General features: G+C 36.9%; 1 protein-coding gene across 1 annotated transcript; it reads right to left on the bottom strand.

Annotated features, from left to right (window-relative positions):
• Positions 1 to 948: 948 nt before the first annotated feature.
• Positions 949 to 26,769, bottom strand: LOC577509. Its single transcript, XM_030975591.1, has 13 exons — positions 26,604 to 26,769; positions 19,519 to 19,664; positions 18,691 to 18,942; positions 17,950 to 18,058; positions 16,962 to 17,104; positions 15,955 to 16,218; positions 9,953 to 10,061; positions 8,930 to 9,081; positions 8,063 to 8,307; positions 5,038 to 5,086; positions 3,337 to 3,445; positions 2,427 to 2,578; positions 949 to 1,745 (listed from the first exon to the last, which is right to left on the bottom strand). The coding sequence occupies exons 1-13, from the start codon at positions 26,727 to 26,729 to the stop codon at positions 1,487 to 1,489; spliced, it is 2,115 nt and encodes a 704-aa protein (XP_030831451.1). The 5' UTR covers positions 26,730 to 26,769; the 3' UTR covers positions 949 to 1,486.
• Between the last annotated feature and the right edge of the window lie 1,022 nt (positions 26,770 to 27,791).

Below are 27,791 nucleotides of genomic sequence, written 5' to 3'. Positions count from 1 at the left end.
AAAGAACTTGTACTGGTATCTTGATATTGAAAATATGAATTTATTACAAAATTAAACACTGATATACATGTACAAAGATATACCAAGAGACGGAAAAGTATGAACAATATCTCTTGATCAAGTCATGAGTTGGTTTCTTGATATTGAAAATATGAATTTTTATTACCAAATTAAACGCTGATGTACAAAGATATTCCAAGAGTTAGAAAAGCATGAACAATATCTGTTGATCAATTCATGCGTTGGTTTCTTGAAGCCTTTATTGATCACTGCCAAAAAAATATGATATGATTATAAATCTTCACTTTATTATTACAATGACAGGAGTGAATATTTCTTGTTAGAGATTATGAAGAATATTTTTTTCTCATTAGGACTACACTCTCAGAAAGGGTATCATAGTGGAACATACTAGTTTCATGCACTGAGTGTATTCTATATGAAAGAGGAAAGTTTCTTCAGAAAACTATTGGTTTACTTTTTTATCAAATGGACATAGAAGACAAATTCCTGTTTTCAAGCCTTTAAGCAACATTCACTTTAAATTTCTTATTACAGTATTGTACATGCCAAAGACTAATTCTGACACTTTCCCAAGTTTTTTTTTCTTCAAATCATGATTTATGTACACCTGCACTGATCTTACAGAGAGTGTAACACTGAATGAGAAGTAATCTGCACAATATCTGAGAAGTGAGGGGAACAAAATACATTGTAAACAAATGAGATCAAACTCCCTCACAACTAGGTTGTAGTACTGTGCTGTGGAATCAATACTCAGTATCTGAACAAAATCGTATGATCAAGTGTCGTTACTCTTTCCAGAACTCAAATGGGCCTTGGAAGAAAATGATTAGATAAGAAAACTAAGTCATGCTGGTATATTAAAGAATTGACTCCTTTTGGGTTCAAGAGAAAGGAAAAAAATATATTTGTATATAGTTCATGCACATATATATTTTGTATATTTAAAAATTATGAAGTATGTATCCAATATGTTTTCCCTTTGCTCCACCTTCAATTATACATACAATTCCAGAAATACCGTCCAAACTTTCAGACTCGTAAGGTGCTTTCCTGAAAAGCAGTATCATTACATGAAACCGTCCAAGCAAATGTGAATTTTGTGAAAAGCAGTACCGTATATTGTTATTGTATGTATATATTGTACAAATATATCTTACATTTTATTTAATAAAAATTGTTTTAAGATAAAGATATGAACCCTTACTTTTCATTTGTTTTCTGACTCTATTTATGCAACTTCATAAACTAAGGACTTCCAAGTAATTCTCTCATGTACCACATCTGTTGTTCTACCTAAAAAAGCTCTTGTCACACAAGAATACATCGTCTGTTGAGAGCCAGAAGGGCGTTCACTCTGTGTTAAGTGATATGAGTTAATGCCTTTCTGGCTCTGAGCAGACGACGTGATATATACTATGGCGTGTTCGGGGTAATCTTACGTGAAGATCGTGACCACGCCCTATTTCTTATATATCTGGTCCATGACGGGTGGAGGGGTAGTATCGCCATTGTCCTTGATGGTTTTCAGGTAGTCGACATAAGACGCAGGCAGCTGTGATTCTACAGCGCCCTCTATCATGACCTTCATGTAGTGGGGTGACGGAGGCTCCTCATTAGCACCCTCTAAGTCAGGTGCCATGTGGTAGGTGTGGCATGAGTAGGCCTGGCCCTCGGGGGTCGTCACGGTGACCTCTGGAGAAGAGTATCGGTAGAGGGTCCTAGGATGAGAATATCGAAAGACATTTGTTATATGCATCTATGAACCATGAATGTTGGCAATGCCACCATATTCATATTTTTTCTTGTTCATTTCTTCTGCTCTTCCTCTAGTTTTACCTTTTTTCTGTATCTCATAGCTTGTTTCCTTTCTTTCATTTAGCTCGATCCTGTAATGTTTTTCTTTCATGTTCATTATGTCTTTCCCTCTCATTTTTGATTGTCTCTTCCTCTTCTCTTTTACACTCTCTTCCTTAGTCACCCTCTCTGTGCTTGTCTGTAGCTTAATTTCTCTCTCTCTCTCTCTCTCTCTCTCTCTCTCTCTCTCTCTCTCTCTCTCTCTCTCTCTCTCTCTCTCTCTCTCTCTCTCTTTCATGCACACACACACACACCCACCCCTTGCTCTCTTTCTAGTATGTGACAGTAGCAAGGGATAACCTCAATATTATTCAACATATACATGTATTGTATTCAGAAAGAACTGGTATATCTATACGCACCAAAAATGGTTCACTGAATGGTAGTCTGAGAGGACTACTCCTAAAAAGGAGAGTTAGAAAAGAGAATATGATGTATAGAAGGTAAAATGTATGAAGAGAGAAGTCCGGAAAAGAAAGGAGAGAGAGAGAGAGGTGGGGATGGGGGGGGGGGGGGGTAAAGCTTTGAGATAAAGAATATCTTACGGGTAAAGTCCCTCAACGTCTGATTTGTCCAATCTCCATATAACTCCCCATACATGAGCCTGTCTGTCCTGTTCTATAGAACACAAAGATCCTCTCCATTGGCTCGTCTCTAGAGACCATCCAGGGTAGCTACGGAAGTTCAATTTATAGCCCTGTAGGGGGAGGTGTAAGCATGTGTCTTGTGTGTTTAATTGGGGTTTTACAGACGTGTATCAATCAGATATGATAATTTACGTCTGAGGACCGACCACTATGTCAGAAAGTAGACGTGACTCAGTTTCGAACCAGGGTCGCCCGAGCCAGTTTGTAGGCGAAGACAGAGCTGACCAAGTGACCTAGACCTACTCACATCTCCCGTTGTACTTTTCCATCTTCTATATCTTCAATATCGTCATGAAGTGCCACGATAACAATAACATGGAACTGTTTATGAAGTTAAAAAAAATTACCAATAATCACTTCATCATTGACGTGCGTGTACCTTTTTTTAAACGATTGAAACTGAACATTGATCCAGACTGGCAGATATATTTTTTAATGTAAGGGTTTTCATTAAAGTCACTGAGTAGTCGGCTCTCATGGGGAATTCGACACCGTTCGGGTGTTTACCCAATAATAGGTGTTGTCAATCACCAGGGTTAGCCTTGAGTTTTATGACCATTGGACCTTATGTAATGCTTTGAATTGCCCGAAGATTCTCGAGCTCTCCGAGATATTAGGGGGTAATTCTTGACTGGACTATGGGTTTGCTGTGTGCAAATTTGTACCCCCATTAATGGTATTTCCACCAAGTCTGGTGTCAGCGAATTATGGCCTTCTGCACATGGAAACTGGCGATCCACCCCCTTTAAAGTACCAATAGTCCACCTCGTTCTAAACTAAGTACTACCATAATACAAAATGGACCTACCTCAAGTTTTGCCGGGCTTACAAACTCAGCCGACGGGACATAAAGATGGAACCTTGACTTCAGTAGATTACTGGCATAGCAGAAATAGAAGAACTTATCATCTGCTGCTCTGTAATCATTGAATGGAATAGAATTTAAATAACACGAAGACAAGAAACAGTATAGAAGAAGACTATACATTCTCAAAATTTATATCCAAAATGGTTTTGTATCAAAGACAATGAGCTGTCAAAAACAGACACAATTCATTGTCTGTTGAGAGCTAGAGTGGCGTTAACTCTTATCAAAGGTTTTTAACCCTAATAAGGCCTCCACGATTTTTCTGATTGCTCGGGAACGCATATGGATGGCGCCCCGCCGCTCGCTGACTTTTTTCTTTCGAGTCTTGCGCAACTTTTAAAAGATTTTTTTTGAAAATCTGACCTACGGTTACAAGGTCACGTGACCTTTTGTCTTTGCATGTCAGCCCGAAAATCGCTCATTTTCGTGATTTGTGTACAAAACATATGGAAAAGTCATTTTTCCTAAAAACAGATCAAACATGGGTTATTGGGTCTTGTTTAAAGTTTAGATGGTTGTTTTGAGAGTCAAAATAGTTGAATTGTAGTAAGAAATGAAATAAAACAACAAAAAAAATGAAATACATAAGTTAAAAAAACAATGAAATACATAAGAAATTATTAAAACAAGGGATAACATAAGGAATAAGCTGGCTCTTCCAAATTTTTTTGTCGTATTATTATTTAGAATGGTCTAATGAATATATGTAGTGAAAAAGAATGCTTAAATATGAATACTATATGATTTATGGGTAAAAATGTGATTTTTGTAACTTTATTTGCATAAATTACCATAAATATGCAAATGAATGAATTTTTCGAAAATTTGAAATTATCATATTATTCTATACCACGCGTGTTCTATACACTTCACCTGACATACGTGCAAATTTTCGCGGCAATCGGCTTCGCGGCCGAGATCTTAAGGGGGCCATAATGCCCCCCCCCCCCCTGCCATACTAAGACCTCAAATAGCCCGGCCTTTTTAGGGTTAATTCAATATCAAAGGATTCAAATTAGCTCTATTCTTATAGCTCTTGAAGAGTTTTTACATTGATGAAACGGGACAGGCGGCTTGAATATATTTCAAATACGAAGAAAAAAAAACATGCGTAAGGAATTATAACACCCTCTCCTCGAAATACGTAGAATCATCTAAAGTCTTCAACTCGTGAGAGGCAAAAGTAATGTATTGTTTATTCTACAAAATTTCTCGTGTTGATTGTTTTGAAACTCAAAACTTACAATCTTTATCTTTCATCAAGACGAGATAAACATAATCCTTGTGTTGATGATTTTTTTTTTTCATGAAAGAAAGATCATCCGTGAAGGGTAGCATACTTAAAAATATATAGCTACAACGAACTGTAATGTTGCTTTACTATGTGTATATTTGATATATTTAAATATCAGACTGCAACGATATGACAAGCAACATAACATAGGATTTGTATGATATGTCTACGAAGCTCTAAGCAAAAGACTGGAAAATCAATTGCTACGCTTCTGCGAGTTCATGTAGGCTCGGCCAATCGGGCAAACTACATCAGCAATATCTTACTTGTGTGCACTTGTTGTAGCCATGGCTTTCCCACCTCGCCAGTCAAGTCACTCGGTCTGTTCACTTCAACTTTTGCTTAACCTAACACTTTTATAACCATCACTCGTTGAGGTCCAGAAGAAGAAAAAATCTGATAAATCAAAGAGAAGAACAAACATTTCAGGTGATTTAAAGAAAAAACGGTTTACGAGGGAAAAGATGTTACTTAATTTACGTAATTGTCCTCAATAATTATGACAGAGATGTTATAGGAAGTCCTAGATATACCCCCCCCCCCCCAGCTCTCTCTCTATCTCTCTCTCTCTCTCTCTCTCGGATGTTTTTCTAATTTATCTCAATTCCTCGCTACTGCTTTTTAATGATTTCGTCATCTTCATTTGATGTCAACTATGACCTTACTACAGCCTATACTGCCTATCTATCCCTCTGAAACCGTCGTATATATATATGCATAGGCATATACACAATTTAAGCGTGATTCATATATTCTACCGAATCTCATGAGAGCATAATATATACAACCTTGTCAAATCAAGGAGTGATTACACCTCTTGGTCAAATTGACTAATAATATAATTATGTATACACAATAGTCAGCGGTGATAGTATAAGTACAGTGATATTAGATCGTCCAATATGATATCTTTCCTATATATTCAACGATTTGTATTTTACTCACGTTACTTCAGTCGCTTCGCTTCGCACATAACAAGGCAATTCATATATTCCAGCTCTTGTTGCAGGACTTCGACTCAACCATATCTCTGCAGAGTACATGAGTGTTTATTTGTAATTTTTGTATAGGTAGACCGGCCTACGTTTGTATGTAGGGCATTCTAGGTCAGTTTACCCCGTGGGTATGAAAGGGATCATTGGTGGGTATAACGAAACACACATATTCTTATCCCAGGGATGTGTTGTATACATTGTTGTGCACAGGGGGGGGGGGGTTTCGGGGGTCAACCCCCCTCTTTGGAATATTTGTGTGTGTAAACCCCCCCCCCCCCCTTTGATCTTTTTTTTTATTATTATTATTATTAATAATAAAAAATAAAAAAATAAGAAAAACAATTCCCATAGCTGACCTAAAAAAGCTGACCTTAACCCCCCCCCCCCCCCCCCCAACGGAGCAAAATGTCAAATTTTCAAATTCCGAGACAAAAAAAAAAAAAAAAAAATGTCCTCTTACACCCCCCCCCCCCCCCCCCCCCCCCCCCCCCGCTTATTCAGCGGTCGGCTGAGTCGTTGCGATTTTTTTGGCCCCCCCCCCCCTTGAAAAAATCCTGCGTACGCGCCTGGTTGTGCATGCATGCGACTGCTCTAGGATTTCAGGATGCTCCTATAGTTTGCAGGACCCCACCCCCCCCCCCAACATTTTCACGCATAGTTGAAAGCATCAATATAGCGGTGAAACGAGCCCAATCGAAAGATTACCCGTCCATACTGCTGAACAAATATTATGAAATAGTATTATTTTCAGTTCATTTTCCCATCCCATACAATGATTCTTTGCCCAAGCCCCACCCTCCCTGTTTAGAGACGCAACAGCTGTCCAAAGTTGAACAGCGCTGCTGTTAATAAATTATCGTGACAACTGACTTTACCCTATCCTAATTTACCAGGGACTTCCTCCCCATAAAACACGTACAAGTTCAAAGTACAGTCCATTAACCTATATATTATGCCACCTTTGTAAAATCAATAATCAAGCCTGTAGGTGATCTACTCTATTCGCACACACATTCATGTATATATTACACGATCAGCCAGTAGTAATATACTTACCGTCCCTCGAGGTGATAGGGCTTTTTCAGTTATTGCCCCCCCCCCCCCAAAAAAAAAAAAAAAAAAAAAAAAAAAAAAACGAATCGCCATTCTCGTACAGCTTTCAAGAGGTGTCTGAAAACACATCTTTTCTCATTTGTTGCAATATTCTTCTCTGTTTGTAATTAATGTAAGCTTATGATAATGTTCTCTCTTTATCTCTCTCTCCCTTAGTTTGTTTAATTGTAAGTATTTCTTGTTTATGCGCTTTTTATCTAATGAAAAGACGCTTTATGAATATATTATTATTATCATTGTTATTATCATCACTAGTATTATTATTATATACAGAAAGGGTGTCGCTAAGTGTGGAAGTTGCGATACCCCTCAACCTGTCAGCAAGGTCATAATATGTTAAAATCTGAGGACGGTTTTTTTTTATTTCAAGGTTTTCTATTTCCCCCAGCAGCCTAGCATGTCCAAAAATATCAGCAAATTCGACAATGACGGCTAATGCCCCCCCCCCCCAATCCACTAAGTTTCAAATAGGTTATTCGATAAACACCCTGTTCAGTAGTAGGAACAGCTGACATTGTCATCAAGACTGTTTTGTAATATCAGAAACGCGTTACTAATTTGTTTCGATGCGTCAGGTCTATCTTTCTCAACCAAAACATATAGGTTTATAGTATAAGCATTATACTTTCCAAGACACACAGAGACGTTGCTTCGTCACAGTATCATAATATGATTTATTGCCATGGACAATGAGAATTGCATGAAAATCATTGCACACAATTTAAAGACAAAACTCGTGTCAATGTTAACGTATATGCAGGTATGAGCCAACATCACAAATAACTTCAGAAAAAATATATGATGAGATATTAACAAAATCATAGTCCATTTTCGTAATGTAATCAATTAATATAATGCATACTTCTTCGTAAAGCGCCTAAACACAAATTAATTCATTCATCTATTACGAATAATTTTATTTAGATAGTCAGAGCGCAAAATAGGGCAAGCTATTATATGTCTGTCCTGCCTAGTAACAACTTGCAGTTCGTATTCTGACTATTGAAATACAAATATATATATATATATATATAAATGTTAGGTGACTGTGATATCTCGCTGCTAAGTATAAAGAAGAGTAAATGTTAATACATTTTGAATATGGCTTATTCATCGCTATAACAAAGTGTTTGTATATAATATGTGAAATGTTCCTTTCAAAAATGCATGTGTAATAAGACAAACAGATACCAAAGTTTAAAATTTGGGGTTTAGGTTTAAGGTTCGATTTAAGGTTTTCAATTAAAGTTGAAGAAAGTTGATCATTTGAATAATTGACTCATGATAGCTGGTGGATTAATGTGTCCGTTGTGTTTGATCGATTTCAAGAACTTCACGTAGGTCTCTGGAAGGCCAGACTCTACAGCGCCCTCTGAGATGACCTTCATGTAGTGTGGTGATGGAAGTTCTTCCTGCAGGCCATTGATCATCTGATAGGTGCGACATAGATATTCCTTACCATCCGGTGACGTCACCGTCACGTCAAAAGCTCGGTAGCTAGATTCTGGTCTAAGATTCATCAAAGAAGGAAAACGAAAAATCTCTGACAAGATCGGCTAAGTTCCATGAAACACCAAAAAATATCAAGGGCTCTATAACTTTTCCCGTCATGAACATAGACGTAGGCATAAATTACAGTGTCTTTCAACACGTCAACATAAAAGAAAGTTCAAGGTTCTTCCCTCTTTATCTAGCTCTTTTCTTTCAGCACCTCAATCCTTCATAATATATCCCAGTCTCATTTCTATTGTCAGAATCATTCCACCATTATCAGGGCAATACTGCATGGCTATACTTCTATTTTATTCATATATTTTATTTATTTTCTTCAGCTTTTCATAAAAATACCAACAATTTTTGGTACTATAACAAACATAGAATAATAAAATGTACTTTATGACTATTAATCATAAATAAGCAAATATACATATTCATTATTTAAGGAAAAAAATAAAAGATAAATAATCAAATTATCCGTATTTGATCAAACTTTATAAAATTATTTGCGGAAGAAGGTTTACGATCTAAAATGCGGTGTTTCAATTAATAGCCTATTAATGTAAACAAAAGTGCTTCCATCTGATTAAAACGAATAAGTTCTATCAATAATGTCATTATAAGGTTTCCTTACGGGTCCAGGTTAGCCAGGTCTGAATTCTTGAGACGCCATACAGCTCCCCACACGTGATCCCCAGGGCTCTCTAGGATGGAGGCTGGGGCACCGTGCCATAAACTTTCTTCTATGCTCCAACCCGGGTAGACTTGAAAACAAAGCCTGTAGCCCTATAATTATCGTTAAAACAAATTTAAAGAATAACAGATGATCAACCGTTTGTATTTGCGGGTCATTCGGTTATTTCAGGGGCGCGTGCCCAACCCAGCAAACCAATTTCGAAGATACCCAATAAGTACACATAAAATGTTGTTTTTTAATGTGCCTATTTTCCCCCTCCCCGGCAGCATTACATGCGCATCCCCCTTATTGCTTGTCCGACGCAACTTATTTTAGGCTAGTGCTCCCGTTGCCCATGTAGACTCCTCGAATCGCCACTGATCTGACAGCAGGTTTTTTTTAAAAGTTAATACAATAGCATCGTAAATACTTTCGAAAATTAACCTAAGGAAATTTCAATGGCCTTGTACGTCACCTATTGAAATGTGCGAACATTAAAATGACGTATTACGTAATCTGAACATAATTCTTATAGGGCATGCAATATATGATATCGAACTTATAGCCTTTGAGTTGATTTTTCGAAAGTAGCTGTGACCGTGTTTTATATAGTTAGGAGTAGCCTAGTTGTCGACATTGGTTAGGTCAAGGTGGAGGTTGTGTTTGTGGATTCCCCCCATTTAGACCACTCCCCCCCCCCCCCCCATCCCGGGCTCCATCCCTTCACAATCATCACCCATTCCTCCTCGAAAGAATAAGAAAGAGAAATACATTATCAAGGAAGAAAGCTACGGTGCATACGTTTAAACTAAAATTGTATTTGGTTTTCTTGCCAAAAAATTAAAACAGATTTTTTTTTTAAAAATATTTTTCGTGGTTGGTTGTTGTTGCTATTTTGGGACCCCCACCAGGCTCTTCCTCAAGAAGCTAAAACCTAGATATAATACTCCATACACAGATCGACTGCAGTGTATAACTTACCTCTATTTTAGCTGGACCAACAAGCTCGCCTGTAGGGGTAGCAATGTGCAGGCGAGCCTTCAGTAAGTTGCTGGCAAAGCCAAAATATAGAAACGATTCCCCGTCTTTACTAATCACCAATGGAAAAGTAAAAATAAGAAGAGATTTAAGGATTCGACGTTTTGATTTTAGGTATCTTCATGCCCATCAATGGGTAGAGCTTTAGAGTAAAAATGAATGCGCTGAAATAAAATTTTGGATCAGGCATAGAATAAATTATAATAATCATAAACCTACGAAAGAGCATTTTTTTTTAAAACTAATAACAACATAGTAACTTACCGTCTATATAAAAGGTAAGTTTACGCGGCATTACTTCTATAAGGTAATTTAAAATTAGGATCAATGATATAAAATAATAATTGCATGTACGAAATTACCTCAATGCACCGCTATCCATGTTCTTTCGAAAGATTTGCCACTTTTAAATACGAGACCGGGAGAAAATCTTTCGTGAAGAAGTGTCCGTGGTATAATTATGATGTAAAACAAATCTGCTTGAAAAATTTGCACCTTTGATAAAAGAATCTCACTCGCAAATAAAACTTTGAACTTTAAACTCTTGTTCAATTATTTGATGCAGGTGTTCAGATCACAAGAAAGAATGATTTACATTGCATCGAGTGTTACGACTTGTTAATTGCTTTGTAACCCTGGTAAAATATGCAAGCAGACGAGGCAAAAGCGTTTAAAAATTTATATCGGATGCTATGACCAATAGGTCACTTTCGTTATGTAACCAAATTTAATGCATAAGTCTTTGTGAAGTGCCTCAATACAAATTATTTCATTCACCTGTAAAGAGTAATAGTGTTTCAATAGACATAACCCGAACTACATACATTAGTTATTGCCAGGTAGGACACACATTATGGCTTGACCTACCTAGCGACACTTAATATAGGCAGTTTGCATTCTGACTATTGAAGACTATTGAAATACCATTATTCTTATCGGGTGAATGAAATAATTTGTATTGAGGCACTTCACAAAGACTTATGTATCAAATTTGGTTACATTACGAATATGGCCTATTAAATAGACCCGTTCTCTATTCATTAAGCTATGTCAGAAAGCTATGTCAGAGAGCTGCGCAGTGGCCTGTAGTCATACCACTTTAATTTGAAGTCAGCAGTTTGCAAAATAAATGAAAATAACATTAAAAAAGTCACTATTATATCAGTAATAACAGTAACTGAAAGAAAGATTTTACGGGCAATCTTGACAACATCGGACTGCAAAAATAATAATAATAGTTGTGTATCCCGAAAGCATAAAATCATTAAATCAGCACATTTTTGTAAAATCATTAACATCAGAAAGTGTTGACAATTAGAATTGAACCAGGTAATCGCAGTGAGGCAGAGTGGTCTTGTGGATAAGACTGATCGCTTCACAAGGCAATGTACTCGATTCGATTACCAGCTATGCGTTTTTACCCCATGTTATTTGTGTAATATCTTTTCTTCACCCCATGGTATTGACTTGTCCATCTCTTTTCTTAAGGGGATACCCCCCCCCCCCCACCTCCTCAACAAAGGAGAAAAAATAACATGTGATACTCTTTCTTTAACAAGCCACTCTCTGAAAAAGTTAGAATACGTCTTTTGCTACGTCTACGACAATAAGTATCAATATGAAGGAAAAAAATCCCGGCCCCCCCCCCCCCCACTCCGAGAACGGACGGACCCCATGCGTGTTGCCAAAATGTCCTTTTCGTAACAAAAGAAAAAGGTCGACCCGTATGTACACCAGACTTTTGCTGAAAAGGGGGGGGGGGTGCTGAAAAAGGCTCGTATACAAAAGAAAAAGGTCGAGCCGTATTGACTTTACACACCGGACTTTTGCTGAAAAGGGGGGGGGGGGTCGGTTGGAACACGCATATGCGTACCCTAAATAACACTGAGTGGGGGGGGGGGGGGCCGGGAAAAAAATACATAGAGATTTAGCAGAGTGACACATTAGTCTCGAGTATAGGCGATCGCCTGGTAACTGGAAGGTATCGGGTTCGATACCCAGCTAGTGCCTTTTTTCGTTTACCTTTGAAAAAAAAAAGACTGATGTTTAATCCATCTTTATCTCCATCAAAGTACATATTTATTGTTATTTTTTTCAATTGATCGATACAATGAGCTTACGATGAACTTGTAAACTAAGTAAAGTATTATATGAAAAACACGAAGGACAGATCACATGATTTCTGAGAAAATATAAACTATAATAGTTATCACAGAACTTTTTTTTATTTTAAGTAACATATAAAAGGTTTATTCATTCTTTCTTTTATCCGGGGATATTATGCTTAAAAGGATTGGTTATTCATTGAATACTAATATCTAATTGGTTGCAATGTGATCTCATAGACAAGGTATGGTGCTGAACCACATAAAGAGACAATCTTGAAGATCATCCCTGATAATGTATTGATTACATTGTAGGGGTACAAATAATATACCAATTTCTAAACATTCTTCTTCTTCTTCCATTTCCTCATCTTCTTCCTTCTCTCTCATTTCTTTCTCCTTTTCCTTCTTCTTCTTTCTCTCTCCTTTCTTTCTCTCACCTCTCCCTCTCTCTTCTTTCTTCAATTCTCTCTCTTTCTCTCCCTCTCTCTCTCTCTCCATCCCTCCCTCTCTCTCACTCTCTTTCTCATTGTCTTACATGCTATGATAGCATTAACTTTCAGTTTGCAATAAACTCTCAAATACATATTCAGGGAAGTACATGAGGTTCAATGGAAAATATAATACCCACAAACCAAAAGTAAAAAAGCATACATAAAGTCTCAAATTTAGAACAATGCACACTTAAAATGATTTGTTTTGTTTGTTAATGAACCATAAACAAATGACCATACTTAAATAGAAGTAATATCATAAAACATAAAATAGCATTTAAAATCATATGCATACATTTTGTAAAAATAAGTTCATTCTTAATAAATGTGTTGTCTAATTGCCAACTTCACATTTAATTCTTAAATGGTACCCACTTTAAATTAAAATCAATCAATAAGTACAGTGTGATGCTATGATTGAGTTTGATAATTTTGTCTACTTAATATTGATTATATTTAATGTATGATTAAACTTTGCTAGCATGGTGAAACCTAGTGGCATAAAAAGCTGTTTCTGGGAGGGGGGTTTACAGGGAGTGGGATATAATGCCCTCTTTGGGTTTCATCTTCTGTTTCGCTTTTTGAAAGCCCAACAAGGGTAGCAAGGGTCTTGCAATATTTATATTTATTTACACTACTGGTACAGAGTGAAACACAAAATGGCTTTGCAGCATCTCGTCAGGAGATTTGAGAGGACAAAAAACAATTTTGAAAGTATGCATTGACATATTCATATATTTGTCAGTACTCTGGTCAGGAAGGTTTTGCCTTTGGCATTTTTAAAATTTCAAGTTGCCAACACTTGACTTTTCAAAACTGACAGTATTCTGCACAGACAGGGGCACAAAACTAGCAAACTAAATCACTTCAATATGCTCAAACTGATTCAATCAGTAAAACCTGTTATTGGTAATTTAGTCATTAGTAATTGGTGATTTAGTAACACCTTAAATTGAAGTTAAAATCCAGATATTTAGTTTATACATAGATACTTTAAACATAGTACATGTACGTTCATACTTCAGCTGAACTTAGTTCACATATATACAATAAAATTTGTAATCTCTTATCAAAGTATGTTGGCGAGTGTTCATAGTTAAAGAAATACTGAACTGATGAAGTTTCTGCCCTACCATACTTTTTTTTATTGCAAGCGCCATCTTATGGTCAACCTGCTAACAGTGCGTAACCCAATGCCTAATTCCCACTTCACAGAAAAAGGACTCGGTGCGAGAACCAGCTAGGGAAGCAGCGAGTTACAGGACCATACTGCTACAGCTGACCTGAGATGGCGCTAGAGGGGATTTTGCGGTAGTGCTTCTCGTACAGAATGGCTTTAAATAAGACCCATATGCAAATTTCAAATCAGATTATAAGGCTAAAGTACTTTGATTATATAATTAAAATATTCCTTTCCCATCTTCACATATCAAACCTAAAGCATTCCATGCAAATTAAATACAGACAATGATAAATTTCAATTTTCTAGGCAAGTAAATCGTGGTGAATAAAAAGAATAATTAATAAAAGATATATATAGTATGTTAACAACTGTTCCAGATGTATTTTTTTTCTTCAAGAGTCATACCTTGTATATTTGTTATTCCATTCTTCGTTGTCACATTATATTAAGTAAACACCAGAGTAAAGAAACACCGTATCAATTACATGATCTTTCAGGCAATATTTCTTAACAAAATTATTTCAGATCAAATACATTTTGAGTTTATCAACATAATATAGTTAAGACAATTAAAATATAGTTATACCTTGCCTTAAGTAATTATTTTCCCTCATAATTTGTCTCAAAAACGTCCATCTTACTCTTCTTTTTCCCTTCAAAATATATTAATTAATATACTCTATAAAATTATATATCAATTTCATTCAATTCATACTGCCGTACAAGGGTCTCGTTGAAAACTATGAAGTGATGCAACTAGGACTGCATACATGCCAACATTTGAAAATCAGAAATCTGTACAAATTATGCTATTTTCAAAAAAAAGAGGAACAATCCTAACTCTCCTATTCAATACTACAGACAAATTTGTACAGGAAGAGGAACACCTGCATTAAAATGATAATTATCTTCTCCCAAAAAGAGGAATGTTCCTCTTTAATCTGAACAGTTGGCATGTATGGGACTGTTTTCACTAGGAGTGCAGCCCCAAAGGGAAATAGTCATCTTCAAGTCACCAAGGGTTTAACCATACACTCAAATATAAACAGGTAGAACATACTTAGTACATAGCCATCGTTTTTAACTAAACCATAGAAGTACTGATGATCATCTGTTTTCAATTTTAAAGAAGTGATGAATTTGTGCTAATATCAAACGTATAATGATGACATCATCATCATCACACACTAGTGCACACAAAATAGATACGTACAAGATTTATTTGTGATGCACACACACACACACACACACACACACATATACATGTCTATAAAATAGGGTACTTGTTAGTAAGTAACATATTGCTGAAAAGGTGTCATGTGACATTCAAAGACTTCTAATAATGTGCACGGGCCGACATAAGTAACTACCTTAAATGGAAAACTGAATGAATGAAGAATATAAATATAAAGGAATAAAAAGTATTTACCCTTTCATTATTGCACAAAAGCAAATTAAGTCATTATTTTCCACACCCCTCCAAATTAGGGGTCAACAGGGGTCAAATTTGCTGAAGTTACAGTGACGACATAACATGAATATACCTTGATAAACCTTGAAGGCCACACCTCGCCATCGTGGTGATGAAGATCCCTTAGATAGTGTGGTGTGGCAGGGTTAAGGGGGTCCCATGTGACCCATTTAAAAACCTCATCGGTTCACCCATATAGCCGAGGCGATGAGCCGTGCTTAATTAATACAAAGTCATTGTGAATATAATACGTACTCCACATAAGATGATAGAAAGTGTTTAGGTTGACAACTTCCGATTTTCAAAGCTTTTGATTTTGAGTTTTCAGAGAGCTGATACTCCTCTGACAGACACTAAAATGGCACATAATTGATATTATTGTAATCTATGGCTTATAAGCCATTTCATTTTTCAGTTCAGATATGGTCTTTAACAACAAAATCATTCATACCCTCACCAATATTTTTGTAGTTTTTTAAAGTTTTTTTTTTAAGTATGTGAAATTGATTTCTCTCGATTTATGTTTCTTGAGAATATGACATATCAAAGCTTACATCTCAAATCATTCAACAAAGGCACTAATTCAACCCTTCCGAGTTAGGAAAAACACACAAGAAACATCAACTTTACAAGAAATATATAACTAATTCAGTTGTAACTGTATATATATATATATATATATATATATATATCATGCTTGAGTTGGTGTTGCTTTGAAGAGAGTGTCCATAATAGGGGGAGGGTTAGAGTCTCCGTTGTGAGGGATCGCTTCAAGATGTTTGACGAATGAGGCTGGAAGTCCAGATTGTTTGGCGCCCTCTATCAACACCTTCATATAATGTGGGGACGGAAGCATCTCCTCCACATTTTCACCAAGTTGATAAGTGCGACATATATGACTGCTGCCCTCTGGTGTTGTCACAGTAACATCTATGGCGCGGTATGAGCTTTCTTGACTGAAATATAATTGGAACATAAAGATAAGCTTGACTTCTGGTAATGATAGAAATAAATTCTCACAGAATCCAACAAAATTTACGCTCAAGGTTCAAGATTACAAATAAATGACATGTGCCAAACGATTTTGATAGAAAATGTATAAGGGCTGAGTAATGAGCATAGAAAGATAAGGGAATCAAGATAAGTAGGCCTGACACCATGTGCTTAACACAGGTCACTATGTGCAAATGAGAATTGTGGTTTTTATTGAAGATGATTTCCAGCAAAGGTTTTGTGAGTTTGTTTTTATTTTAGTGGTTCAAACAATCAATCTACTGCAGGATAAACAATCCAGAATGAATTACATATATAATTCATGCTTTATCCATTCCCATGGCTATAGATTGGCTTTAAATCGACAAGGAAAATCGTACATAGGCTTTTTTTTATACACATGTTCTGATGTGATGATAATAATGACCACCAGAATCAGAATGCATCGTAACAACGCTATCCTCTGTCATCCAATCAGAATGCAATATTACAATACCATATTTTCATCAACCGATCAGAAAACTCCACATGATATCTGCTATCGGCCAATCAGTACACACTTTCCAAATATCACCTTTCAGGAGGGGGGGGGGGGGGGAAGTATCACCAACTCAGTTGCAACCATTCTAAAGCAACCCTGGCCAACTAAAATGACAAAGTAAAACAAAAAAATCTTTGCAAGGGTTCCCAAATGAAGATTACCCACCTGTCTAGGTGTTCAAGGTCTGATCGATCTATCCTCCATAATGCGCCCCATGTGTGATGATCAGGAGCTGTATCAATGCTAGCAGGGGCGCCTTTCCAATACGGTAACCAATCTGGAAAGCCACGGAAACACAGTTTATACCCCTGCAGAAAAGAAAATGAAGGGCAGGGGAGGCATAAAAATCAGTACATCTCAAAACTCATTTGGAAATATTAAAGGGATCCGGTAACTTTGTCTCAGATTCTGAAACAAAATTCTGGATTTAGCTCATGATGCAATGATAATTATAAACCTTTAGGTCAGTCAGGAACCCCATGACTTTTACAAGCCGATCGCCTGTCTGATTATCAAGATATTTATGATTGGAATTACAAATTTTGAAAACCGTTCGCCTGACGGTTTTCATAACACTACAGTCTATTGGGGAAAACGAGTATGGTAAAACCGGTCACTCAAAGATTTTTACCTTCTTGATCATCTTGATCATTTTGAAGCGCAATTTTTTTTAGGGCTTCAATATTACACCATATCACAGACACTGATAGTACGTAGGGCCGTGTATCTCAGATTTAACATTGTTAAACGATCCCTTTAATGACCACTCCAACCTCTGGTTTCAGACAGATTGTAAATTCTGTATTTGATAATCTTTTCTTTTTTTTTTACTTCTATACACAGTGTACAGTTTTCATCAAATCTCATCCTTTTTACTTCTTATAAGTACAAATTGGAAAACAGGTGCATGTAGGTAAAACAAAAAATATATAACACAAGTCGTGGCTTATTATTATAAACCACATAGGTCCATTAAGCATGACACCTATAGCTGTGTATTTTTAATTTTTTATACATTTTTTCTTCCATTGACCGACTATTGCAACATAAACCGAAGAGAATCCCTTTGTTTTAAAATCCATGTACAGTATCATGTTTTTAATCAATGTACCTGTGTTACATTAATATGAAAAAGGTCATGTGAAGTACGTACCTCAAGTTTAGCTGGACCGACAAGCTGTGCAGTTGGATTGTGGACATGAAGTCTGGCTTTCAACATGTTGCTACCATAACCAAAGTAGAGGAATGTATCATCATCACTCCTGACAAGACAATAGGATAAGAGGAATGTATCATCGTTACTCCTGACAAGACATTAGGATAAGAGGAATGTATCATCGTTACTCCTGACAAGACATTAGGATAAGATCAAGAGAGAGAGAAAGAGTGAGAGGGTGAGAGAGAGAGAGAGAGAGAGAGGAGGGAGAGAGGGAGAGAGAGAGAGGAGGAGGGAGAGGAGAGAGAGAAGAGAGAGTTAAATCCTTTTTTGTTAAAAGCAGGATTAGGAATCTTCCATCTCCTCCTGGTTTATTAAAAAAGATATCTTAATTCAGAAATGTAGAAAAGATGAGAAGACAAAACACTCCTCTGTTAGATTGACAAACTTTAAATTACTACCACCACCACCACAGTTTTAAATGAAGGTTAATATCCCCTTTCCAACATACAACTTGGTGGTATGCAGAGGTCATCGTAAGCTTGATGTTTTGGAACCCCAGTCTCTACCCTAGCCCCCCCCCCCCCTCTCCCAACTTGAAACGAAGATCTGGATACACCATTGGATATTCTTAAGTTGAATTTAAACTTGTATTTTTATCTTGTACAGAACATACAAGAAGACATTACAGATGGTAGGTGTAAGCCGGTAATGTCATTGTTAAAGTTGATTTCTTACTTGGAATCGATCATATTCATAATCTCCACCTGGCCGCTGTATCCGTTATCCTCGATCGATCGAAGCCATGTGACGTAGTGCGGAGGTAGTGAGTTCTGTTCCGCCCCTTTCCTGATCACATTCAGGTATTGTGGCGAAGGGGTGTGTTCATGGAAATCCATCATGCTGTAGGTCCAGCATGAATGACAGGTGCCATCTTGGGATGCCACGCCTACTTTCATTCGTCTATAAATAACGCCCTCGCTCTCTTGTCTGTTGTCAGTCGAGAGGAGTATGATAGAGTGTGAAAGAGAGAGAAAGCTAAATAGGGATTTTCTTACTGAAATGGCAATATTCACATTATCTACTTTCCATAACGAAGATACAAACAATTGATGTCACACAAAATAAAAATTGTATTAAGTGAAGACAAAAATGTCCTCAAAAGAATATACTTACAAATTGATTGGGCACGATATAAATCTAAATAAGAACATACTGACAATCTCTATAACTTGTATTTCCTTAATAACGCTACCTTATGCCTGAATGAACTATAATGATATTTGCATGAATGAAATTGTGATTATGATTGTATGATTTGTACAGTCTAATAAACATAATGCGAAATGCTTTGTAACTGCACGGAAAGGGAGATGCACAAAATACATTTTGGATTGCGTTGCATTAATTGTGTTGCATTGAAAATTTGAAACAGCTACACATTGTTTTTTTGTTTTTTGTTGTTGTTTTTTTCGGGGGGGGGGTAATATTCTTTGATTGATGAATGATGAAATATTTAAAATAAAGTGTATGACATTCATCAATTCATCAACGGTTGCAACTTACAGATCCAAACTTGGTAGATCCTTCTCATCTAGTCTCCACACTATGCCCCAGACGGAGCTACCATTCCTCTCTTCCACGGTAGCGACGCCTCCGTGCCATCTCTCACTCATCCACTTGCTTTGCCCTCCAAAACATAATTTAAAATTCTGAAAGAAAAAAATAAACAATACAAGAATCAAATTAATGTTAATGCTTGAAAGTTTACATTACATAATTATTTGCTCAAGGTCGAGGGAGATTAATCCACTTTTGCCACTCTCCATGCTGGAGTTTTGATGGTAGAATGTGACAGTCATTAGGCCTAAAAAAATGATGTTGTATTGCCCTTTGCAACCGACCCAAAAATCTTGAAATCTATGGTCGGCTTTTAATTTTTAATTTTTTTTTTTACCGTTTTTTTAGAGAGAAAAAATGTATCAAAGCATTCAAAACTGAAAAATATCAGCCCAAAAACGGAGTAAAAACTTTTGTTTTGGCACCTGAAGGGCAAAACAACATCTTTTTTTTTGTAGGCCTTAGACTTGTTCAGAAGTGGCTCCCTAGTCGGTGTAAGTTTTTCCCTGCAGCAATAAATATTCCATAAATATTGGACTTACACTATAAGTTGTTCATACGCTCTTACTCGGACCAACTTGCCATGATAAAGTTATCATGACCTTCCACCGACCCGGTCTTACACAGTGTAACTTTCACAGGTGGTGACGCCTGCACTAGTCGACCTCCACCCGGCTTCCGCATCTAAAAGGTGCTATATTTAATTTTCATATTTGATTGTAAACAAACATCGCTATAAAACTGAAAATCAATCTAAACGAATTAAAAAAAACTTGCGTGTGGTAATCACTGTAGGTTTGACCCCAGAAATTTTAAATGTTTGGTCATACAACCCTTGTGAAAGGTCACAGATACTTAGAGTACCAAGTGAGAGCATTCACACGGTCAACTTATGCTACCCTCTAATTGTGTTGGCACATTACTCCTGGAAAAATCTAGGAGTAAATCAGTCGCCATAAAGGTTGGCGTACCTATAAACACGACTACCGTTCAGACGGTCATTGCACCAACCATTACCAATTCAATTCAATTCAGAACTTTATTTCAGACTCAGCTGCACAAGGCAGAGGTCCATAAAACATATGTTACATATAGATAGGGAAAAGAGCTGAGTATGAACATGATGAGTATAATAACAACAAATCGTACAAATACTAAAGAGTATAACAAACTAAACTATACTACGTATATAAAATGTAACTGTAACATGTAACCTGTATCTGTAAAATTGATAACAGAAGGCCTATAGCAATCTAACTCTAAGCTGTACCTGTAACTGCAAGATTAAAATAAATATAAACCGGTACATAACAAAATGAAGTTGTAACTTAATTGTAACAATCTCTGCTCAACTAACTAAAACAATATACTAATAATAGATAACTAGATATTATAATCAAGCAAAAAAGGACTAAGGACTATACTGCAACCATAAGAGACTGGATAGTCCTTGGTAACATCATGCAAAATATGATCAATTCCGATGTGTCAGCAGGCTATTATGCCAAAATTTTCAGAGGCTCGATGTGTACCTAAGGCAACTATACGTGGGGTTCACTAATACCTTTACAATACCATTCTCAGAGACATCCACTCTCTGGATGAACTTATACATGAGATTTCGTAATACAGCCGAACAGACTGGAACATTCAACTCAGCAAACATTTGACTAGCACTAAAGTATCTTTGTACCCTAAGAAGCATTCTCATGGCATCATTATAGGCCACAGTAAGCCTGTACAAACTGCTCTTCTTAAAATTACACCACAGATGCGCAGTGTACAAAGGTGTACAGTATGCCCTAAATAATGCCACCTTCACATCCGGAGAACACATATGAAATTTCCTAACGAGCATATTACCTTGAGCATATAATTTACGACCCTGTCGACTAATATCTTCATCATCACAAAGGTCCTCAGTAAAGAAATGACCAAGATACATGACCTCTGTACATTGAGTTTAGCTCCAATCACGACCTCTAGCTGACCAAGATTGCGTGAACTTGGCTATTGTAGTTTGCCGAGCATTGTGAGCAGCTGTGCAATGGCCCCTGGCTATAATGCTCCCCAGGGGTAGGGAATGTTTATTGTGTGGGGGGGGGGGGGGGGGGGGGCAAGGATGATGACTGGGGTAATATCTGTAAAATGCTTAGAGACATTGTTGATGTATTAGGCACTACATGTACATTCAAAAGGCCTGTACTCATCAGACCAAAGTTGCAAAATAACTAGTGATGTAACATCAGGGATATCTCCAATTCCATTTTAACGCCAGTCAAAACCGGACGGTTTCAATTTTAAAATTATTTTTAAAAAATTTAATTTTTTTTTTTTTTTTTTAAATTTGTGTTTTAGTTGGAAAATCCAAATAAATTACATTATTAACAAATAATGTACATAATAATAAACAAAAACAAAAACAGAAACTTACATGTAACTGTCGGGCATGCTTTGGAACAATGACTGGGTTTCACTTTGTTTATGAAGCTAATGAATCTAATATGCACGTGTATTCATGTTTATAGCTCACGATCCTGATATTGCAGAGGTCAAGATTTGGGATTTAAATGGCATCAGTGAAGTATTGTGGATGTACTTCAAGGCTGGGAACTTAGTTTTACGAGTCAACTTCTCAGTCTGGTGAAGACCAAATTTCAAGCCTCTGGGAAAATATCCAGAGTCAGAAAATAGCAGGTTATTTTGCAACTTCGGTTTGATGAAGCCAAGCCTCATTAGTATTGTGTCTGTTTAGAAACTTGATAAGGTCATCACATACAACATGCTGCAGATATCCTGTGTCATTGAACTGACAGATAGTACTATTATACTCTTTTCACACTGGTTTTGCTTAACCCCGTATTTTGCTTAGCCCGTACTATCCTTAACCCCAGACTATTTTTTTGGCTTTTCACACACGCTGTTTTTAGTCCCGTACTAGCGCCTATTCCGGAATAAGTAAATTCCCGCTGTTCTCACTGCATTTCGTTAACCCCGGATATCGTGTATTTTATGATTGGACATACTTCGCATCTGGCCAGCTGCGATACGCTCCATTGCGTAGTACCGGACTATTTTTCGTTTCTGTTCTCATTCATTTGCTTAGCACCGCAATTGCGGGGTTAGCAGGAGTTAGCACCACAATTGCGGAGTTAGCCCTGCTATTTTGCAGGGTTAGTTAACCCCGTATTATAGGTGGGGTTAGCCAACTTTAGCCCACTTTGGTAAAAACCAGTCTGAACCGAAAGTGGAATAGGCTTAACCCCGTACTATAGGTGGGGCTAAGACCCCCCCTTAACCCTACCTATAGTACGGGGTTAAGCAAAATATTGCCAGTGTGAAAACACTATTAGTGCATGTATGATATGAACAGAAAGACAGGACCTGTTTCCAGCTCTACCACTTAAAGAATCATTCAAAATCAATTACCGGTAACGAATATCTATAGCGACAATGCATAATTTGTGTAATATAGAGACATACAGTAAATATGAAAACTTAATTATGAAATGCAATGATAGTTTTGAAAAAAGGGTAATTAACATAATGATGTTTAGCTGCAAGTAATGGTGCAATAATATTTCTATTATATGGATCTCTAAAGTCTAAAGCCCTATTTCATTTGTATCATTTTGGCTACATACACACACACCCTCCCCCCCCCCCCAAAAAAAAATAATAATAATAATAAAGATTTACTTGAATGCAAAAGCACTAAGGGGTCATTCCATATCAAATCCCCCGATGGGTTTAACCAACAATTTTTCATTTTGATGAGTGTGATCTCACAGCACCAAATCTCAAATGAGGGGTGAGGGGTTTGGGAGATACAGCCCAACAAATTTTGAGATTTTCAGCAAAAAATGGGGGTGGCCGTCTACCTTTTGAACCCTTGTAGCTTAGGAACTAATGGGTCAATCTTCACAAAAATGGTATTGTTTGGAAGGGAATTCAACGCGGATTCAAAATCTGCCATCATTTTGAAGATTAGTACATGACCTTTTGACCTTGAAATTGACGGAGGACTGAGTAAAGATCACATGAAGAATGCAAGCCACAGCTATGTATTTCAACTCACTGCTTGATCTACAATCTACAAGAGTTAACTACGTTATCAGACTCCCTGGGGTATCAGCCTTACCTGACCTAGCTTGGGCTGACCCTACAAGGTCATGAACTGAAAGGCAGTGGAGGACCCCAACTCGTAAACAGGATGAAACTTGTGAGTCTCGATCATGGATCATGGATCATGGGCCTACTACAACAAAATACTATGAAATAATTTATCAGAAATTCCAATAAAGGAGAACGATCAAACTGATGAAACTTTTTCATACATTCACATTTCACAACTTAAAAAAAGGGAAAAAAGGAAAATAAATCCAGTAGGCTATTCTAGATAATTACAAGACAAGATTCCTCCTTGTCCCATCCCCCATACTTTCTATAATGGTCTTATTAAATTATGGTGCAAAAAATCCACGAAAGAACAACAAGTTAAATTGATAAAATTTCCTGATACTTTCACAAAAACAAAAACAATTGAAAACAAGAAATTCAATTCGTCATGAAGACGAATTAGGTGGTCTGCTATTAAATCTAGTAAACGCTGATCTTGTTAGGAATATCGAAATTTGGAAGAAAATCTATCATTATTTACAGAATTACAATCCATTTTCCATAAATATGGTGACGTCATAATATGCAAATTCTTATTTGAGTTCCAAGGCTCTTATAATGATGTTACAAAATACTTAGAGGACAAATGAGACATGAAATCATATCTACAATTCATAATCTATTCAAATATGAAAAGAAAGTTGGTGGTCAAAGGGCATCCTAAAGAGCTATAATGGATTTTGTATGTTTTTGCCCATATTTGCTATGCATTACAAGAGCTCGCATGCACGGACATTTATCTTGAATGGATGCTCATTCCGTTATTAATGGTCATTAAGAGATAAACTTAGTATCAAATTGTTTTTAAAAAATGGGGAATAACATGACAGAAAACAAATGGCGTTTGTATATTGCGTACGGCCATGATGAACAAAAACGTGCGCACATGTGCGATTTTTTTTATAAAATGCTCAAAATAGCCTGAAACGTATGCAAAATTATTTTAAGACGAATTAAAGCATTTTAAATTTTGCGCGCATATATGCGCGCGTTCATTGACCTGAAATTGACCGGGCGGATATTGACCTTTATCATGATAAATAAGATTGGCAATTTATTTTTTGTTAAGAAGATATGATCATGAGTTCATTATCTGAAAACTTTACAAAATGGCGCCTGGATGAGGTCACGATAATTTGTTAAACTTGAAAATGTTTCTGTCATGTCTTATGATGATGACCTATAACTGTGTCAAAATTGAAAGAAATTGGGTGGATGGATTTTGAGAAATCGTCTGCACAAAAAAGTGCGGAGAAATAAATAAAAATAAATAAAGAATAATAATAAGAAAGAAAATTCTGACGAAATCAATAGCTGGTCTGTTGACAACAGACCACCTAATAAAATTATATTCAGTAATCACGCCAAATAAAATCAAGATTCTCCCATCTCTGATTTACTATTTACATGTAGGCAACATTTGTTGCATTTTCAAAATACCAGTAATTCAAACTTTCAAAGCTTATCAAACTTTGTTATTTCACAGGTACAGTTTGCGATTCAAATACATTCTACAATGTAAAGGGGAATTCACTTGAAGTCATTCACTCGGCCAACAAATTTCAACATTGTTTTCTTCTCATTAACTCAGGGGAGAGGGCTTCGCAAGTCATGAATGAACTGACCTATATTCCTTCCTCTGTTTATGTATGGTTACTAGGCAACACGTACTGCGGTCAATCAAAATGTTCAATTCCTTTGTGGCTGTCTTCACATCTGCACAGTAAAGGCTCACCAGTCACCATGATTCAGATTAGCCTTATTCAGATATTCAACAATCTTTTTCGAAATAAAATAGTGAATTCTACTCAAACTCATTAATTCTCATTTTTAAAGAACAATTTCCAGCAAATTATAAATAATAACTGGCGGGAATATAATACAGGGATGAAAATAGATCAAATTACGCCTGATTTTTTTTCATTGGGTCGCGCCACACATATTTAAATTTCTTGGTGAGAGGCCTGCCGCTCGCTATTCATAAAGAAGGCTATTTATAAGAACCGCTATTCATAATATAAGGACCACTATTCATAATTTGAGAAAATGGTCATTATTCGCAATGACCACTATTCAAATTGAAGAGGTCCGCTATTCATAATACAAAATCAGGGTCGTTTAAATCATAGGGGTCTCTATTCATAATAGGAGAAGATTATGATGAATAGCGACCCTCATTTCGTATTATAAATAGCGGCCCTTATGAGTAGTGAACCCCAATATTAATTATGAAGAGTGCCCCTTCTTCATGTTTATGAATAGTGGTTCTTATGAGTAATGACCCTTAATGTGAATTATGAATAGCGACCCTTATCTCACATTATGATTAGCGATCCTCATCTCACATCATGAATAGCGGTCCTTATGCCTTTATGAATAGTTACCCCCTTTCTGTTTCATGAACAACGGCCCTTCACATATATAGGAAGTTACACGTTATAAATAGTGGTCCTTATGACTAGCGCGTTATAGCGAGGCCTCGCAGGGTTACCCCTAACAAACACCCCCTCGACCCTCCTTGGATCTGAATGAATGAATGAGAGGAATTTCTTTCTTTCTTTGGACTTGGTATCCATCATCAGATCATAAAAGCAAAAGGGAGACATCGACTGTTCACAACATGTATGTTTTCAAAAGGATTTTATGTCTTCAGCTGCTTCTTGGTGACTTGGTCGTTATAACTAAGCTAGCATGCAGTAGCAGATGCTGTGGGCTCTCAGAAAGTTCAAGCCTTCAAGTTCGACCACCAGCACTACCTGCAACTATATTTCATTGACAGTTACGGTACCTGAGCTGACAACCCGCCCAAGCTCCGGGGGAATCTTCGGTCAAAATCTGCTGTCATTACTTACCTTTAATTCTGCGACGTCAACGAAAACGGCGGATGGGTTTTTTAAGTGAATCCTCTCCTTCAGTAGATTACTGCCAAATCCATAATACAAGAAGGTGCCATCAGAATCACCTGGAGTTTCTTCCATGATGTGTTTTGGCAAGTTTACGCTTCAAGAATACTAGGACGGGCCGGGAGGCCGACTGTCGACGTTTTAATCTACGTCTACATTTGTTAATGTGTACATTATTTTGCACGTGCCTCTAGATGGCGCTCGACCTCTCCTTCAGAGGGCTGATCTGATTGAAGCTCTTTCTACAAATCCTTGCGAAGACTAATCATAATAATTGGATGTTGAGATTTGGATCTTGGATTGTTGACCTAAATATTCTGCAAGGAAATTTACCCTGGAGGTGTAGTTACGGGTTTTCATTCTTTTTTTAAAGACGTAGACTGAGGGTTCTGTGTTGAGATATCTCAGATTACTTTACACAGAGTCTCAGAAGATAAGATCCCATTCCCACTTTGTAAAGAATCGTTGAATGGACAAAGAATGATAGATACTGAGTTATAACTCAGTATGTCCATTCCACGATTCTTTACAAATAAGTGGGATCTTTTCTTCTGAGTAAGGTAATCTGAGATATTTCAGATATTTCAACACAAAACCCTCAGTCTTTGTCTTGAACAACAAAAAAGGAGAATGATTTATCACATACCGACAGGGATATCGATGTGTATTGAAGTCAAAATATTATACCCCCCCCCCCTTCTTGATTATTATTGTGTATACCAACTAGGAACCATCAGTATAACCCGGGGAGGGGTTTGGGTTGAGGGCACCCCATAATGCTAAGGGGTTGTTTTGTCGCTGTATACATTTGTGGTTAATATGCTGGACCGATAAACTATTTAAGCAACTCCGTCGTCATCAAAATAGGCTTGTCTTGTATAGGCGTTCTGGCCAATTTAAATTCAGATGGAATCATAACAACATTTGACATTATTGTTGAATAATTAGGTAGTGGCATTGTTTGTTTTCTCCTTCTTAAAGTTCTTCTCTCTTCTCTCTTCTTTTTCTTTCTCCTACTTCTTCTTCTTCGTCATCAGAAGTAGAGGTGTCATATAGTCGAGTGGTTTAATTATTTGATGGGAAATTCAAAGGTCGTGGGTTCGATCAACGGCACGGCACTTATGTCCTTGAGCAAGG

The sequence above is a fragment of the Strongylocentrotus purpuratus genome, unplaced genomic scaffold (assembly GCF_000002235.5).
Source record: "Strongylocentrotus purpuratus isolate Spur 01 unplaced genomic scaffold, Spur_5.0 spur5_scaffold_8, whole genome shotgun sequence".
Taxonomy (NCBI): Eukaryota; Metazoa; Echinodermata; class Echinoidea; order Camarodonta; family Strongylocentrotidae; genus Strongylocentrotus; species Strongylocentrotus purpuratus.
Note: the sequence above shows the minus strand (reverse complement) of the source record. Positions and strands in the feature narration are given on the sequence as shown.